Here is a 17320-nt window from a genome sequence, read left to right on the forward strand (position 1 = left end):
TAGGTGCGTAGATTGAAAAATGATTGTAAAGTGTTGTTGTATATGTAATATAATAGAAACCTGTTTATTTTATACTTTTTTATACATTCTTAATCTCGAGCTCAAGATAATGTTAAAAATAAACAATTGATACTCAAAGTGTGCTCATTTAATACATTGCATTTAATATTCTATGACTAATAATATACATTCTTTATAGGTGTTAACATAATAGCACGTATGTAAGTTAGACAAGTTACCCTATTTTACGAGGGGATGACTTGTACATAATTATATTTTAAATCCTAACGTTAGTTGATATGGCTTTAACCGGTTATTCTGGCGCCCTTTCGAGCGATTTGATTGCAGCGGACTAGGGTGAATCGATCTCCAGAGAGATGGAGCACGTGGAGCTACTGCATGGCGTGTCTTGGGTGGATGTAGTGGGAGCCGGAGTTGTTGTCCTCCCGGTAAATGGCGGTCATCAGGAGCAGCAGAGTGCCGACGATCACGGCTCTGAGGGCTTTGCCAACGAATCGAATGTGCTCCATGTTCTGATGCTCGTCGACTGGTACTGGTTTGGGTATTTGCGTAGAAATGAGCAATCTTTGCGCGTCTGGCTTTGGAACGTTACTGAACGCTCGGCTTGATAGCAAGCTGAATTTATTGCAGTTCCAAGCGATGTGTTTTCCCCCGGCTGCGGTTGTAATGTGGGATTGCAGCGGTAAGGGTAGTTTCCCAGCCACTGATTTGGAAATGCCCCAATCCCAAGCGCATTATGATCTTTTTACAGTGCCATAACATTTTGTATATCTGCACTCTGCATTCGCAACAAAGCGACTACTCCTCTCGGAACGAGATCGTTGACTGCCTCTGTGCGCTTCGCTATAATGAATTCAACTAACACATTTTGGCATCGTCAACGTGCCAAGATTGCAAATCAAAAGCAATCAATTGAAAGACGAGGCGGTGGCGCATTTTCTTAGATCATTGCTCTTTAGAACTGGCAGAGACTGGACTCGAGGAATCTGGAAGAATCGATTACGATAGAAACCCTTGCTCTATATGTGCATATATCATTGTATCCATACTCACCTAACATATCGCTGGAACTTGGGGCTGTGGCAAAATTGGGTGCAACAGCGCCACATGTTGTGCGAGATCTTTCGATATAGAGAAAGAGTATTTACGGCGAGACTACTCGAGATCCGAATGGGATTCAAGGTCCAGTTAAGGGCAAAATCCCTCTCGATGTTCTGCAAGTGCGGCATCTCTCGATGAGTTCTCGTTCCGGACTGAGGATCAAGGAAAATATGATCTCAGGTAAACGGAGGCAGCTGCACTTTCTTCGCGCCTCCAGATGCCGAGGGGTAGGTCATGTCTTTCATGTCATGAGCAGGATGGAGTGAGGATCGAGTTCTGGTTACTTACGATTCGCAGTTTGGATTATTTGCATTTAACTGAGAACCACAACATGCTAGGTAACATGGCTGATGAGCAAATCTTATCTTCATTCATCGCAAAAAAATGTATTTATAAATATCTCAAATAGGTAACTTAGAGATACTAGTGATTGTATTTTAAGGTTAATGCCCGCGAATTGTAATAGAAATGAGTGTAACACGAGCTCCAATTATTTGTAATTAATATTATTATTATAGTATTATTTGCTTCTCTGTAAATTGCAATCTCGCTATTTGGCCTGCAACCAGATAACCCAGAGAGATTCCTCAAAAGCTGAACTGTCTGTATTCAGTTCACTTATAAGCTTGGTGGCGCAATGATTCTGCGATTGCTGCTCCTGGCAATATGCCTTCAACTGGGACAGCAATCCGGGCAAGCAGATGCGTTGGGAAACCAAACGGAGAGGCCATGTAAGTGCCAGCTGATGGAGGGTGACCTGTAGTAACCTCTTCCTCCCCAAGATCCTGCGTACTGCACTACCTACGATCAGAAGCCAGGCAAATGCGTGAATTACAAAGATTGCCAGTATATCGCGGAAATAGTTTCGAAGCCAAAGGACCAGCTGACCGCCAAGGACTTGGAAATAAAGAGGAATGCCCTTTGTTCGGCAAATTCCAGAGTGAGTGTTCATTCAACAAAAGAAGATACAGTGGAAGGAGATTACAGTCTTCCACAGAAAATCGTCTGCTGTGAGGAATTCATCAATGAGTCGGACTTGGAGCTGCTGAAGGCCAGTGAGAGTTCGTGTGGCGAATTCGGGGATCAGAAGGTCACTGGAGGAAATGAGATCCAAATGGGATCTCGACCTTGGATGGCCCTGCTCCAATTCAATGTTTCCGACCCCAATAAGCGGATATCCTTTGCGTGCGGTGGCACGTTGATTACACCACGTACGTATTTAGAACACCAAAAATCAGAGTCTCTGTTAATAATTTGACTTGAGCAGGCTACGTCCTGACAGCTGCCCATTGCGTCATGAAATCATTGTAAGTACTACTAAACTAAGGTTTGGTTATAACAGAGTTTATGAAAAGATACATATATACAAGATACTTTTGTGCTTATCCTGAAGGAATAAAGCTTAAATTTATAACATAAAACGGTACAGTAATACATATAATTTATATTGACTCACTCCACAGGTATTCAGTTCGAGTTGGAGAGCACACTATCTCCACGGAGCGAGATTGCAAGACCTATGCCACAAGAGTAATCTGTCTGCCGCCTTACCAGGATGTACCTATCCAAGAATCCGTTGTCCACGAGGGATACGACGATCAAACGCTTCACTATGACATAGCGCTTCTTCGCCTGGCAAGATCCATAGAGTTCAGTGGTGAGTTCCTTACTCCCCAATCAGGGTCCTTATAACGATTTCCGAACTGCAGAGTTCGTCAAGCCCATATGCTTGCCGCTGTACGAGGAGGTTAGGCAGAGCATCTGGGACAAACGAAGACCGAACCAAAAGGTCACCGGCTGGGGCATCTACGAGCAGAATGTGCTATCCGATGTGCCCAGGGAGGGCGACGTGACCCGCCTGAGTCTCGACCAGTGCTCCGTGGGTCGGAGTACAATACTGATCGCCAATCAACTGTGCGTCAGTGCCTTCCAACGGGACAGCTGCCAGGGCGACTCCGGCGGACCGCTGTTGTATCCGTATCTTTACCTTGGGCAACAGCGATTCGTCCAGACGGGCATCGTTAGCAAGGGACCCAAGTACTGCGGCCAGGGATCTTCAGCCATTTACACGGACGTTACTCGGTTTGTTCCATGGATAACCCAGAATATAAAGTCCTAACTGGGCCAAGACAACTTTATAGTATATATAGACAGTAATATAATAAAGTATCACTTTTATTGCCTTACTTCGATTTGGTTGTTATGTCTACTCTCAAGTTATTTATAACGCAAAGGAGATTATTAAATAGAACACATTGATAAGATAATGCCAGTACATATACTTTAACATAAGCAGATGGGAAAACAACTTAAGATCAATGTTACTCCGCAGTAGTCCTTATTTCGGCCTTATCAGGTATATTGGAATTCATGGCACCTTCCTAGTTCTTTAATGTTTCACTGTAGTTACTCTCAAGCTAAAGCGTTTGGGTATCTCCGCCGAGGGCATCCACCAATTGGGAGATTCGCTGAGCTCGCGTCAGCTTCCACGATACGCAGGACAAGGCCGTGATGAAGAAGCCAATCGCTGGAAAGCGAAAGTTCAGCATGGCAACTATCCATTTAAGTGATATTATTTGAGTTACTCACCCATCAGAAGAATGGCCTCGGAGGTCTCATCCTGCCAGGCTTTCGACACAACGCAGAGCAGGATGAAGCCGCTGAGCAGGCAAAAGGATCCAACTACGACGGCTAGCGTGATGAGTATGATCACCGGATCATTCAGAGGTCCGTAGTCGAAGAGCGTGCGGCAGAGGGACGGTTTCCGGGGCATAGAAGTACCACTGTTCAATAATAACTAACTATTAGATGGCGTTTTCTTTGGCGACACTGGGCAGCGATACGAACCAGGCTTGTGAGTAGGTGGGGAGAATGGGAACAGCTCTGCACTCCATGGCGCTCCTGAGGCAACTGAAGTTGGAGCTCCACACTAATGTTTTTGGGTGGCTGGCGGGCCCTACTTCTCCACATTCTAAATTTAGCCCTTAGACGACGGCTGACGATCGCAGACGCGTGTCTGAGTTTGGAGTTAGGGCATCACCGTGTCTATTTATAGCCATCTAGGAAATGGTTCGATCCGGCGGAACCAGCGGAACAGATGTTTCAGTTCCACTTTCGGTGGCTACTTCTGCAGTCACAATGCGTCTATTTTCGTATCTATTTCCTTTGCAGGGTTCAATGCTCTGGGTGCTTTGAGCTGCGGAAATCGACGAAATCGAAATCGAAGATCCTGGGAAGTCGTGTAATGTAATAAATCAACTTCATTACTGCCTCACAAATGTCGGAGGGGGCGTGGCAGGGGCGAACAAGTGCGAATCATTAACTCGATGTCTCGAAGTTCACGTTTCGCATGTTTCGCATGTGCGAAGGTAGCGTTGACAACCGACACGCGCAGTTCTCACAATTTTCCCAGTTTCCCCCAGCATTTTCCGCCCATCTCCGGCGTAGTTATAGAAATATACTTGGCTGCTGCATTCAAGCGAGCTGTAAATTATGCAAAATAACGACGTCAAAGTTTCAATATAATGAAGCCAACGGACTGGCGGGGGTTGGGGGCTCACAGGTTGGGGAATATTATAGTCTGAAATTTCATCCCTAATGTTTCTATGCCATTAAGCCAAATAGAAAACGAAAAGCAACTTATGTGTCGCAATGTAATACCTTCAGTACCATAGATGCATAGGGTGAACTTAAAGTCCCATTTCATGCACGCATTTAAATTTTAAATGGTTTCGAAAGTTTGCGGAATATTCCTAAAGTGTTTAATTGAATTGCTAGTGGATTTAAAAACTCTAAGGGTTCTTTAAATAAGTTGATTGCTAGCAGTTACAACTTTTTCCCCTTGGCTGTGTGGCATGAAGGCTTAGTTATGGCCGGACCCACACTCAATCACTGCCCCAAGCCCCGAAGACATAAAAATCAAATCGAAGCCGTCGCCATAAACAATTATGAACTTTGTTGCACATTGTTGTCCACACATGGCCACATGGCCACACGGATCCTGCTCCTTGTCGTCGCCTTGGTTACATTGTAAAACGTTTTATTGTCGCCGCCATCTGGCGACGATTTGTTGGCAGCAGCCACCCACTGAAACCAGCGAAGCCACCAGAGGTGCCAATACGTCCTTTTTGTTTGCTCATTCAGCGCTGGAAAAATACCACCCCTTATATATCCTTACTATAGTAGGAGATGTGCCTTAGATTGGCTAATTACTGTCAGATAGGCAGTTGTTAATACTGAAATCTTATTTATATACTATAATATTTAAAATGAGCTTTATAAATAGGAATATTTAACAAGTAATTACATGTCTTATTTCATTTGAAAGCTTTTTTGCTCATCACTGCCGCTGAACCCACCCTAAAAATCGGATTCCAAGGTGTAAGCCGGCGGCACGACGACAACTGTTATGCTTATCGGATGCTTTCTGAATAAGAATAAGAATAAGAATTCGGATGCGGATGCGAATGCGAATGCGGATGTGGATGTGGACGGGACTGGAGTGCGAATTCCAGGAGCTGCGGCAAATTGCTGCTGATTGTCAGGTTCAGGCGACGCTGCGTAAATAACTGAAAGCGGTCCGAGGTGCCAACTGCCTTTGAGCCGGGCCCAAAAGTTTGGCCAAGCACATTAGACGGGGATGGCCAAACTTCGCACCGATTAACTTGGCAGTCCAATGAAAAGGGCAGTTGCCAGTTGGCAGTTGGCAGTCGGCACTCGGATGATGGTGATGGTGATGGTGATGCTGAAAATCTTATCGCCGCACAAGAACCCGTTTCGTTTTAGTGCCGCAATCAGCGCTGTTCACTTGCGATGGCCGTGGCAGGACAAATATTTTACTTTTACTCTTTCGCGTCCGCTTCGAGATTCATTTTTTTTTCTCTTTTTGTATTTTTTTGTATACCGTCTCCGTTTCTGACTTTAACTTCCAACCCCCCACTCCCCGCAAAGTTGAGCCCTCTAATGCGCTGCAAAAGTGTGCCAAAGACGCTGACAGCGAAATCAAACACAAGGCGGTTGGAGTGGGCAGTGTACAAACATACATATATACGGCCAGGCAGCGGAGGAGGTCCTGCAGAAGATCCTGCAGAAGGTCCGAGGAAAGGATGCACAAAGTTAAAATTAAATTAGCGTTTTTTCGAGCTAAGCAGGGTATCAGGGCGCTGAGGGGTTGGGTCATTCTGGGCCACGGAATGAAGTGCAAGGGCACTCGATTCGCTGGGGAATGCAGGGTATCTCTGGGTCGAATCCGAGTGCCGTCCGCTAACAAGGTATTCGCATCCTGGTGCCGCTGTCTGTCACTGGCTGCTACTTAGCCAAATTAAAATTTCAGAGCATTTATGCGCTGTCCGAGGAGGAGCCTCCTGATTTAGAAGCCAATTTAAAATAATTTTTCTAATATAATTTTAAAAGGTTATAAACTATTTTAATACTTATTCATTTTGGGTATATTGCACAATAAGCATTCTTTACGATGAAGACATCTTTTCTTATATTTTATATCACACCAAATTAGTTGAGTTGTAATGAGATTTTGTCTAGGAATCATATACATTTTTTTTAAATTTTATTTACTTTTTAAATATTTATAGAGCATTGATCCTGCGACCAGCGGATTAAACAGCTTCGCTTCCGTTTCGCTGTTAGTGTCCTTTTAGCGCTTCGCATTTATGCTTGTTTAAGCAAACGCCGTGTTATCGTCCGGATCCGGATTCGTGTCCGGGTCCGTGTCCGTGTCCGTGTCCGAGTCCAGTCGAAAGGATAATGCGCGTAATTGTTGTCCGTGCCCGGCTGTTGGCGCTGAAGGAGCGCCGCTATTTGCATGGAACGCATTAAAAGTCGCTGGCGCAGCGCCGTGGCAATTCAATTTAAACGAGTGGCATAAGCACAATCTGGCAAACTAGGATTACCACTAATGCCGCACGTATGCATGGATATGTACATACATACGAGTATATCTGGAATCCAGAGTATAGTGCATATATGCGAATGCTCCGGGAATGACTTTATCGGTACTCAATGGCTCAATTGTTGGACCAGCCTCGGTGACTTTCGCTCTCAGCCCTCTCGACACATATTCGCACATCCGCACATCCGCATATCCACATCCGCATCTGTCAGTGGAGCCAACAGCAAGGGCACATCGAGCGCAGTCAGTTCAGGTCGAGTGGTCATTAAGCGGGATCGATGGGTTGGCATATGGTCACCGCTGCTCGAAGTGCTCGAAGTAAGTAGTAGTGAGTAAAAGGACGTTCAAGGCATGGGTGCAATTATGTGTCCACGATTTGATTTGATTTAATTATGCTACTTCAAGTATATTCACATACTCATCGTTTTAATAATTATTCATATTTTATATCATCATTTCCGTTTCAGCTTTACCTTTCAGCTCAGAAAAATGTATGTGGAAATCTATGAAGTGCTTGGACTTTGATAGTTATTGTCCTTGGACCTTAAAGATTATACTTTTATATTTCACATCACATTCATGCAAAATTGGCTAGAATAGAGACTAGTGCTGAGCATGGATTAAACTTCCATTAGGAAGTGTCCTTTGTTTGCTAGAAGTTAAAGCCCAGACACAAGAAGATTTGGCTTCGCTTCAATTCACTTCACCCGAGTTTGGCTGCGAAATTGGCATATAAGTGGTTGAGCGACTAACAGGGAATATCAAAAATATTGCCATAAAATATGCCAAGACAAGCGCCGCAGCCCCATCCCCATCCGCATACACATCCGCATCCGCATACACATCCGTATCTACATCCGCATGCTGGAACCACAAGCAGTGCAGATACGAGTTCCAGCGTCTTGACAGCCAGCGATTGACATGGCACAGAGTTGGGGGATGGGGCACTAAACTGGGTTCCGTTGGAGACAAGGTAATGAAAAATATTTCCATATTGCAAATAAAGTCAGCTTGCCAACGTGGCAACCCTAAAACCTATTTCTTAACCCTTGTCGACAGGCCGCAGGACGAAGGACGCAGAACGTAGCACGAAGGACAAGGGACGTGGAGTGGCCCTCCTTTACCTGCTGCTGCTTCTCCTGCTGCTGCTGCTGCCGTTGGTTGGCTTTTGTTTTGGCAGCCTGGCATATTTCAATTTGGGACTCAGGAAGACGGGGCCCGAAGTTTATGCAAATTCATTTCAAGTTTCCTGACGCAACAGCATTATCAAGCGCAGGACTGGCGACCTCCGACCTCCGACCTCCGACCTCCGACCTGCAACCTCCGGCCACGACGATGATGATGCCGATGATGGAGATGTTGCACTTGTGCACACGTACACATACATATATGTATAAGGTACATACTTACTTACTTGTTGACCTGCTGCCTGGCTGTGTGCCAGTACGCAGTTGTTGTCCGCAAGTGTCGGCATCTGTATTATTACAATTATTACGTTGATGTGCACGGCTTCCCTTTGTGGCGGTTGCCTCACGTGTGTGCTCGCCTGTTTGCGGTCGGCAGTCAGTTGCTGCACTCGAGTCCAGCACGGCGTATACGCAATTAGCCATATTGGTCAATATTATGCCAAGTTACGCGCAATTTCGCGGTCCCGGCCATCATTAGCTTTGTGCAGTAGGCAGCCCATTGCTGTGCAGTGCAGTGGGCTCAGTGCCATCAAATATGTGCTTATCCAGCGGATATGTATTGGCCCAGGGGAATGATCCGGGCGCTGTGAATTTGCGACTCGCTTCGATTGTATTTTTTTTTTTTTAATTAAGTTTGGAGCTGGCAAAGTTTTGCCTTGGCTTAAACAATGGCCGGCCACTCGAGACTTGTTTTCTTTGTTGGCAGCCACCCTGCTAGCCAAGCAGTGCATAACTTGATTAAATTTCACTCCTTCCCGGCGACTGCAGCCATAAACCACGCTCGTTTAATTTCAATCCAAAGTCTAAGCAGTAACAAGAGCCAATTCAATAAAAATTAAAAAGGAAAGCTGCTGCGATGGGTGGGGGTGGGGTGGAGATGAAAGAGGGGGCTTAGCGAATGAAAGGGATGAAGCAATCACAGGAAAGCGGCAAATAAACTTGAAGAAAATTAAAAGTGGCAGCCAAGAGAAGCAGACGAAGCACACTGAAGTTGCCATCCAACTTTGATGGAGGCAGCCGCAGGATGGGGAAAGGACCACGGCCTCGATGGTGAAATGGGAGAGGGTTGGGGGGCAGAGGTTCCGGAAACGTATCGACTTAATTGAACAAATCGCAGTAAACGAGCCGTAAATTTTTAATATGTTTCGGTTTGCGTAAATAAAAGCTGACGCAAACTTCCTTTCGGCTTGCCAAAGGACTACCGCAAACGAACGGAAGAGAGATCGAGTCCGACTTCGTTTAGGTAATCGATTGCGTCAGTGAGGCCTGGCCAAATTAATAAATCAAATAAACGCCGAGTGGCAGTGGCAGTGTCAGTGGCAGTGGCAACGGGCCGAGGTAAGCTCATTCAATTAGCAACTAGCTCCTGCTCCAGGCTCACTTAATTACTTCTGACGTCTGCTGACTGATTAAAACACAAGGCTCGGGCTAGGAAAAACACAGCATTACCCGGATTCGGACCCGGACCCGGACACTACGGACACTGCGGACACTCCGGACTCTACGTCCGACTTTAAGCTTTGACATTTCGGCATTAGCCGGCGGGGCAGGAACAATATTTTCTTTGCCCAGTCTAGCGCAAGTCGATGTGTCTGGGCTGCTGGTTTATTTGCCTTTGCCTTGGATTTTTCCTTTTCTGCTTGGAACTCAAGTGTTAATCCAGCCAGCTGGCCAGACATCCGGCTAACCGGAATGCTGTTTTTGTTTTCAGACATCACTCTTCTGCCACTCTCCTCCTGGCATTATAGACATCTTTGGGCACTGACGCTGCCACCGGCACTGGCACTACAGGCTAATCCCGAAGAATCTGAACAACGTGATCTCGCATTGATCAGTGGCACAAGATACATGCAGCCCACACATGCGGAAAAAGCTGAAACGGAAATGTAACCGAAGCGTAAAAAATGCCCGACTGCGACTGCGGGTCGAATTGTCATTGTAATAGTAATTTATTGTTTGCAAAACTTTGCCAGCAGCTCGCACATGTCGACACCAGCAAGGAGGGAGGACGCAATGCCGAGCAAAAGCAATGCTGAGATGGAGAAAAATGGCTGTGGGACAGCGTTTGACATTTGACATATGCGAGTCGTTTGACATACAAGCAAATTACATGGAACTATTTGTCTTGTCGGCTAAATCGCATAAGCTGCGAGCGGAATCCGGAATCCGGAATCTGGAATCCGTAATGCGGCCACATAGCCAAAACCGAGCTGAGATCCTGCATCTTTGCACGGCACAACACATTGAGTGGCATGCGGGGCGTATGAGTAATGTTGCAAGCGTTACTCGAGGCGTTTGGACAGTGTAAGTGTTTTACGAAGCGTATGAGCAATGTGCTTAATGCTTATGGCAGCCACTATCGGCCACTCGGCACTGGCAATTCATAATTAACCAGCAGTGTGCCGTGCCGCACACGGGGCGTATGAGCGATGCGTTGCACTTGGCCGACCAAGCAAAGTCATTCAAAATGTCCAGCACATTTTGCCGGCGCAACTTTTCCCATTGTGGATGTTTTCGTTCTTGTTGTGCTGCATTTTGCATTAAGTTAAATGTTTTAATTAAAATGGGGAAACTTTTCCAATTACGGGGTGGACCGCATAAAAATTATCAATTCAAAAGCTCTGTTTTTATTTTCGCTCCACCTTTTTTTTGTTTCGGCAGCACATTACCGTAAATGTGCATTTTCGGGCACTGTGACTGCGACTTTGACTGTGACTGCTTCGCCGGCTGTCACAGTTCGCGTCACTGTGAAGTTCCCTATTGCGAGAGGCAAATTAATTAGGTGCAAAAAGCGGCAAGAGTGTTGGCAAAACTTTCATAAACTCGGTAAGTCTGCTAATTGCATCAGAGAGCGTGTTTAACTTTCGAAAACTGTAACTTAAACGAGGCTAATTAGTTGAAGCACAGCCAGCTTAAAGCTCGCAGGAAATTCCGAACTGGGTAAGGAAGCTGCATCGATAATAATAATAATAATAATAATGGTGATGATTAAGAAAGGCATGTGCATGGCTGGGCATTCATAACAGTGCTGGAGAAAGGTCCTTCCTGTTTCGTCCTGCACTTCGCTCACCTGGCGCAGAGATTAAGTTTATGTGGCGCCGTGTCGTCCATGTGATTAAGTCTCGGCCGCACTGCAAATTGCTGGAGGAAGCCGTGCGCTTTCGTTGCAATTAAGCCGCAACTGCCACATAATGATAAAAAGAGGGACCTCCTGGCATAAAGCAGTGGCGACTGGCAAAGGAGGAGGGCAGCACTGTGATGGACTGCGTTTTAAGCCAGCCTGCCTGCCACAACGAATCCACTCTCTTACTAGTTACGGCCAAGATTGCCGGCAGTTCCCCGGGGCTTTATTTTCTTTTTATTTTGCATGTGGCACAAGGACACTTTCGGCTTTCTAACTGGGTTACCGCCAGCGTTGTGGCTCGTGAAAATTAAAGCCATCGTGGCACCAGGCCTCGACTCAATTGTCAGGCATAAAGGCAATGTTGCCAACTTTTGATTGCTTCGCAGTGCCAGGCAGTTTGAGGTTGCAGTTGCAGCTAGTTGCATGTGTGCCGTCGAAAGTTTTTAATAGGCAGCCAAGTTGGTGGCACATCTCGATTCGAATGCCCACGCACCTGAGCCATCCGCAATGGCCTGGCCTTAATAATAATTAGCACTCCAGCTAGCAGCTCCCATTTGGCATTCCGGCCGGAGTGGTCAAGAGCCATCCTGCATTGCAGTTCTGGCCGTGACGTGGCACGGAATGTGTTATATATAGTACTCCTCGTACTGGCAGAAATCTGCGCCTGTGTTTCAAGATTTCGTTGCCCATTTATCAGCCAAGAATGCGCTGAAAGTTTTTCTCATCCCTTCTCCACTATAATTTTTTTCCCCCCATTTTTTTGTTTTTTTTTGATTTTTTCCCCGGCTTGCAGTGAATTCTTTTTATGCTGCTCGGTTCTTTTTTTTTTTTGCACTTTTTGGTGGGCAAATGGTAACGGGTTTTAACGGATTTGGCTTGGGGAAAAGGCAGCGCATTGCACAATTTTAGAGAGATGCCTTTTTCGGTTCGCTTTGGTGGCAGCAACGTGCAGATTTATTGCATTCAACTTTCGTGTGACTTTCACAACAAACTTTTATGTCTTGAAACTTTTCAAGTTTACTTAAGCAACAAAACTTTGTCCTCGCCCATTCAGATTTTTCCCATTCTCGTCGAATTTATTGCCAAAAACACAGCCATCCAAGCTCAAGCGTAGCCCAAAATGAAGTGTTCGTAATATGCCATGAATTATGCGCATTAAATTTTCCAGTGTGTGCCATAAAAGTTTGCGGTTTTTCCGCCGCTTCCCGCTGTTTCCCACTGATTCCCGCTAATGAGGCGATGATGCGTGTGGAGTACGTCTGCATCCGGCGGAAATGGGACTCTCGATTGTCATCGTAAATCATTCGATTGGCAAGGCGAAATATCGATTTAGTGTGATTGCTACAGCGGGCAGAGCTCGCAAACTCGCAAAGCTCGCATTAGAATTATTAAAATTCCTGCTGTGGTTTCTCCTTTTTTTCCACATGCCACATGCCACACACACACACACACACGTACACAAAACCCACAACCACTCCGTGCCGAAGTATCATGTATAGGTATGGCTTTCACTTGGCTGACTGTGCCATTTGGCAAATTAAAAATATTGCCACAGGGGCGGAAGGGGCGCTCTGCACGCTGTTTGACTGGCAAAAAAACCAAAAAAAATTGCAAAAAGAAGATGAAGAAATAATAAAAACGTAACCAGAGTGGAAGTGGCAGCCACAACAGCGGCAACAAAAATGAGCAAACATACCATATTTATGCCAAACAAAATCAATATCGAAAGTGGCACACAAAATGGCGTAGAGCAGAAAGCACAAATTTCGGAGCAGGGCAGTCGGATATTTGAAATATTAGCCAGGCCCAAATATTTTCGCGGTGCTCTAAATCAACCAGCATTCGATTCATATCTCCTATTCACAGTCAGCAAATGGAAAATTCAATGCAAGTTGTGGCGAGATATAACTCAAAGTGTGACCTACATATTTGGCTTTAGGCTGTTCTCTAAAAATTAAAATTATATATAATATACATTTTTTGGGCGAAATGTACTTTAGCAAATTAAATTCGTTCGTGCGATCAATGAGCCAACTTAATTGTGAATCACATCGATACAGAACATGGAAGTCTGTTTCCAAAGTAACTGCCAAGCCATTTAAGTGCAGGAAATTGAATTTTGAAAGGCGCCCATCGAACGCTGGATGGATGCTGCTGATGTGGATGATACGAATCTGCGGCAACAACTTGTTGTTGGAGTCGGGAGCGCTCCTTCACTGGCTTCGTCCTTTTCAATTAGGAGCTCTCATCTCGACAATTTCCCGTTCGTTTGGAGCACGGCGGAAATTATGGCACGCCCATTTTAATCATTCGCCATTTCCGGCGCACAAATACACCGTCGAATATGTCGAGCGAAACTAACGAATCTCCGGATCTCCTGGATCCCGATCTGCTGAGCTGGCCAAAGTTACGAGGGCAATTTGGGCATCCCACCTGGCTGGCTGGCTGCTGGGTTAGTTGGTTGGTCAAAAACGCGGGCAGGCCAGGGATTTGGCCTCTTTCAGGACGGCGCTAATTGCACTTCTTAACAGGGCGAAGGTGGCCGAAGTGGAGGTTAGTCGAAACTGGGGGGCGGAGTGCGACAAATTCCGTGGGCACAGAAACCACGCAAAATTTATGGTTTCAATTAAAAGTTTCACCATTTCCGTTCATTTGCGGCACAAACAAGCAGCCAGCAGCCAGCGGCAAGTGGCAAGTGGCGAGTAGCTTCCACTTGGAAGGTTAAGAGGGAAGCCGATGGGGAACGCAATACGGTAATGAGCCTGGACAAAAGCGGGCCCCAAAAAACTTGTTACTTTTGCAGCTCAGCGCTTAGGAAATGGACAAAGTTTTGACCATCCGGCCGGCAATAAAAATGTGAATTATGAGAAATTTCTAGCTGCATTTTACTGCTTTCACTTGTGCCCAAAAATACAGCTCATCAATCGGTTAGTTTTTCCTTTTTGACTTAAGAGCGTTCAATTTGAAACCGCTAGTACTCGAGCTTTGTAGAATGTAAGTAAAGTCGCAGTGAATTTGGAAAAATAATATTTATTTATATTTATTTACCGAAAGATCCTCGTCGAAACTGTATCATCGGAGGACTGCGTACCGTGTAGGTGTTTACCACCATAAGAATCCAGTCAATAAAGCATGATAGCCGGGTATAAACTCCTCCACTGCGGCAATCCGACCTTCCAAAACTTGTGATTCCAAGTTGCACGTACCGCAGAGACCCATCCATATACACCGGATGAATCAACGGACCTCCAGAGTCGCCCACACAGGTGTCCCCGTTCGGATGTCCTGCGCAGATTTGGCTCTCGGTTAGGTTCATCCCAAATATGTTGTAGCACTCGGATGCATTGAGTTCGTTCAACTCTACGGTTTTCAGCGCTCTCGAAAATGTCTCGTTTTCCGTTCTTCCCCAACCGGCAGCCCGGAAGGTTTTGACATTGGGCACTTTTGTGGGATCCGTGATGATGCACACGGGTCTGATGAAAGCTTTGTGAGCTAAGTTGTTAGAAAATCTTTTTAACCAGAAGAATGGCTGTGATCGAATTACCATTAAACTGCACCTCTGGTTGTATTCGAAGTATCCCTATATCGTGGCTATAATCTGTAATTGTAAAGTTCTTGTTCCGAAAGGCCTTGGTCACTGCATAATACCTTGATGTACTATGTTCTCCCAGACGCACGGCACTAGATCAAACGAAATTTTAGAAATGTTTGTTATTCTGTTTTGATATTGAGAAGGACTCACAGTATGTGGTCTCTTGCGATGCAATGGGCTGCAGTCAAAACGAACTCTTCAGGAAAGAGTGATGGTAAGAGTGAAACGAGAGCTGAACTGAACTAATCTATTTGTCTTACCTTTGTGAATGAGAGTTCCCCCGCATACGAGCTCAGCTACTCCCTCATTATTATATTTGAATATATATGCCATCCAAGGATTGTTTCTGACTTCAGCATTCTGACCATTCATTATTTTGGGTGTGATGCCAGGGTAGCCGCAGTCCGACTCAAGGAACTGGGACGTAACCCCTCGCCAGAGCAACATGATTTTGATCGCGAAAAAACCCGAATGGATGGCCAACATTACTTATCTCGCTTAAAACACGGATGGTACTGGTGACACTTTCATTGAGCTCATTGGAAATACCCTCGCATTCCGCTGCTTATCAGCAATTAATGACGTGCAACAATGAAGCCTATATTATAATCATTTGTTATTATAGATGTAGCTTGCTCTTATTTCATAAAAAGTATAGAAATATATTTTGATAATTGGTACTCTTTGTAATCGAACTCAGTCAATGGGTGTGTGTGTGTGTGTGTCTGAAAATGCTCGGATGTGTAAGCACTGTTTGTCATATCGTCACTAATTGAAGTGCAAATATTGATGAGTGCCTAGCAAGTGCAAACGCGCTCCGCTAATTAGCACAATTCTCGCGTTCCGCCGCATAATGCGCCGCAAAGTATGCCATGCCAAGTCAATGCCACGCCTGGCAAACCACCCGCCCACATTCCACCGCCCACCGCCTACTGCCAATGGGCCACGCCCACTGACTGAAAAGCAGATACGAATGCAGCTGCAGAGATCCAGAGCAGCCAACAGAATTGCGATGGGCGACAAACAGACTAAATGCTGGCACAGCCAGACTCAGCGGAATTTCAAATTTATTCAAATCAACTCGTTCGAGGGGCGAAAAGGGGTCGTGGGCGGCAGCGGGGCAATGAGCAACGGCAACCGAATGAATCATTCAATTAGGCATCAAATATTTACAGCAGACGTTTAAATATTGCGATAGACAGATCAAGTCGGCTTGATATGCCCGGAAAATCTCGAGTTGCAACTCCCCGGCTGAGCTGAGACTTCGAGATTTCCTCGAGAACTTTTCTAATTGGCCGCTAAGTGCGTTCGTTGGCCCTTGAGCTCTGTCTTCCCATTTTCCAGGACTCGACTCGCAAAAGTGGAAAACTGGAGCAAATCGGGGGTAAGGAAGACAGCTGCATTTTGACGAGGGCACCGAGAGTTCAATATGCACACAGCATAAATAAGCAAATAACTTGCCATTGTTTCCCCCTCGATGTTCCAGCCCAAAGGCAGTTGCAGTCCCAGTCCCAGTTTTTGTCTCGATTCTCTGGTCTGGAATAGTTTTCTTTTGGATTTATGAGTTTCTCCAATACAAAATAGTTGTATGCATTCCCCCCTCCCCTGTGTGTGTGCGCTTGTTCAATTCAAATAGTTTGATTACAAAAGTTTTTCCATTGAACATTGCTGGCATTCGAGCAGGTGGAAATGCTGTTCTGCATGGAGACTGCTCTTTCAGCTTTTCTCTTTTTGGGTTGAAAATATTAATTTAATAGGGGGAATAAAGTGGAAAACGCGCTCTCCTATTTCTGCACATTTGTGTAATTTAATTGGATTTGATTTGCAAACATTTTACAGGCAGGCAGTGAGGCAGGCAGGCAACCAGTCAACGTGGCCACGCCAAGTTGTCGCTCAAGAACTTGAGCACTCCAAATATTTTCATAATTTTTATCACGATTGTAATTCTCGCCGAAAAGTTTTTGCATTCGCAAAGTTGCGCTGGGCCAACTTTCGTGCCCGAGAAAACTTTCGGCTGCTGACAATGAGCTCACAACAGATTTCTGAGTTAATTTCCAGCATCATTTTGGCTCTTCATCCGCTCCCGTTTCCATTCGCCGATGCTGTTGCCATTGCCATTGCCATTGCCTTGCATTGCGCCTGTATTGTGTGCAACTTTGTAGGCAATAACAATAACAATTGCCAGAACACGCTGCACGCACTGTTAATAAGCCAAATTATAGAGCCGCAGAATGGCCTGAATGCCCCACGTTGGGCGCCAGCTAATTGGTGCTTAACGCGGATACTTACGAGCAAAGTTGGCTTTAAGCCGCCGCGCCTTATCAATGTCGCCCCAAATGGATCTCGCTGACAGACAGCAGAACAATGCCATTAATCAAGCGCCCTCA

General features: G+C 45.6%; 5 protein-coding genes across 5 annotated transcripts; 1 reads left to right on the forward strand and 4 right to left on the reverse strand.

Annotated features, from left to right (window-relative positions):
* Window positions 1–126: 126 nt before the first annotated feature.
* LOC122612486 lies at window positions 127–603 on the reverse strand. The gene has a single exon (XM_043786142.1). It carries the CDS (start codon window positions 528–530, stop codon window positions 393–395), a length of 138 nt encoding a protein of 45 aa, XP_043642077.1. The 5' UTR covers window positions 531–603; the 3' UTR covers window positions 127–392.
* Window positions 604–976: 373 nt separating this feature from the next.
* Window positions 977–1268, reverse strand: LOC122612487. The gene is made up of 2 exons (XM_043786143.1): window positions 1075–1268; window positions 977–1007 (listed from the first exon to the last, which is right to left on the reverse strand). Exons 1-2 carry the CDS (start codon window positions 1248–1250, stop codon window positions 977–979), a joined length of 207 nt encoding a protein of 68 aa, XP_043642078.1. The 5' UTR covers window positions 1251–1268.
* A 478-nt stretch (window positions 1269–1746) lies between these two features.
* LOC122612482 (serine protease grass-like) lies at window positions 1747–3259 on the forward strand. Its single transcript, XM_043786137.1, has 6 exons — window positions 1747–1853; window positions 1905–2062; window positions 2120–2333; window positions 2390–2429; window positions 2586–2779; window positions 2832–3259. Exons 1-6 carry the CDS (start codon window positions 1760–1762, stop codon window positions 3239–3241), a joined length of 1110 nt encoding a protein of 369 aa, XP_043642072.1. The 5' UTR covers window positions 1747–1759; the 3' UTR covers window positions 3242–3259.
* A 280-nt stretch (window positions 3260–3539) lies between these two features.
* On the reverse strand, window positions 3540–4028 carry LOC122614737. The gene is made up of 3 exons (XM_043789384.1): window positions 3970–4028; window positions 3712–3905; window positions 3540–3649 (listed from the first exon to the last, which is right to left on the reverse strand). Exons 1-3 carry the CDS (start codon window positions 4014–4016, stop codon window positions 3540–3542), a joined length of 351 nt encoding a protein of 116 aa, XP_043645319.1. The 5' UTR covers window positions 4017–4028.
* Window positions 4029–14381: 10353 nt separating this feature from the next.
* LOC122614463 (glandular kallikrein) lies at window positions 14382–15419 on the reverse strand. The gene is made up of 4 exons (XM_043789027.1): window positions 15194–15419; window positions 15084–15129; window positions 14886–15022; window positions 14382–14824 (listed from the first exon to the last, which is right to left on the reverse strand). The coding sequence occupies exons 1-4, from the start codon at window positions 15417–15419 to the stop codon at window positions 14382–14384; spliced, it is 852 nt and encodes a 283-aa protein (XP_043644962.1).
* Between the last annotated feature and the right edge of the window lie 1901 nt (window positions 15420–17320).

The sequence above is a fragment of the Drosophila teissieri genome, chromosome 2R (genome assembly GCF_016746235.2).
Source record: "Drosophila teissieri strain GT53w chromosome 2R, Prin_Dtei_1.1, whole genome shotgun sequence".
Lineage (NCBI taxonomy): Eukaryota > Metazoa > Arthropoda > Insecta > Diptera > Drosophilidae > Drosophila > Drosophila teissieri.

What these genes read in the sequence shown, in the direction of transcription:
- LOC122612486 (XM_043786142.1), bottom strand. Translation starts at nt 530, where the DNA reads ATGGAGCACATTCGATTCGTTGGCAAAGCCCTCAGAGCCGTGATCGTC.
- LOC122612487 (XM_043786143.1), bottom strand. Translation starts at nt 1,250, where the DNA reads ATGCCGCACTTGCAGAACATCGAGAGGGATTTTGCCCTTAACTGGACC. An exon ending in AAGTTCCAGCGATATGTTAG is followed by an intron (nt 1,008 to 1,074) that starts GTGAGTATGGAT and finishes CGATTCTTCCAG; the next exon opens with ATTCCTCGAGTCCAGTCTCT.
- LOC122612482 (XM_043786137.1), top strand. Translation starts at nt 1,760, where the DNA reads ATGATTCTGCGATTGCTGCTCCTGGCAATATGCCTTCAACTGGGACAG. An exon ending in TTTGTTCGGCAAATTCCAGA is followed by an intron (nt 2,063 to 2,119) that starts GTGAGTGTTCAT and finishes AGTCTTCCACAG; the next exon opens with AAAATCGTCTGCTGTGAGGA. An exon ending in AAGATCCATAGAGTTCAGTG is followed by an intron (nt 2,780 to 2,831) that starts GTGAGTTCCTTA and finishes TCCGAACTGCAG; the next exon opens with AGTTCGTCAAGCCCATATGC.
- LOC122614737 (XM_043789384.1), bottom strand. Translation starts at nt 4,016, where the DNA reads ATGGAGTGCAGAGCTGTTCCCATTCTCCCCACCTACTCACAAGCCTG. An exon ending in CCCACCTACTCACAAGCCTG is followed by an intron (nt 3,906 to 3,969) that starts GTTCGTATCGCT and finishes ATTATTGAACAG; the next exon opens with TGGTACTTCTATGCCCCGGA. An exon ending in CGAGGCCATTCTTCTGATGG is followed by an intron (nt 3,650 to 3,711) that starts GTGAGTAACTCA and finishes TTCGCTTTCCAG; the next exon opens with CGATTGGCTTCTTCATCACG.
- LOC122614463 (XM_043789027.1), bottom strand. Translation starts at nt 15,419, where the DNA reads ATGTTGGCCATCCATTCGGGTTTTTTCGCGATCAAAATCATGTTGCTC. An exon ending in ATCGCAAGAGACCACATACT is followed by an intron (nt 15,023 to 15,083) that starts GTGAGTCCTTCT and finishes CGTTTGATCTAG; the next exon opens with TGCCGTGCGTCTGGGAGAAC. An exon ending in ACCAGAGGTGCAGTTTAATG is followed by an intron (nt 14,825 to 14,885) that starts GTAATTCGATCA and finishes TAGCTCACAAAG; the next exon opens with CTTTCATCAGACCCGTGTGC.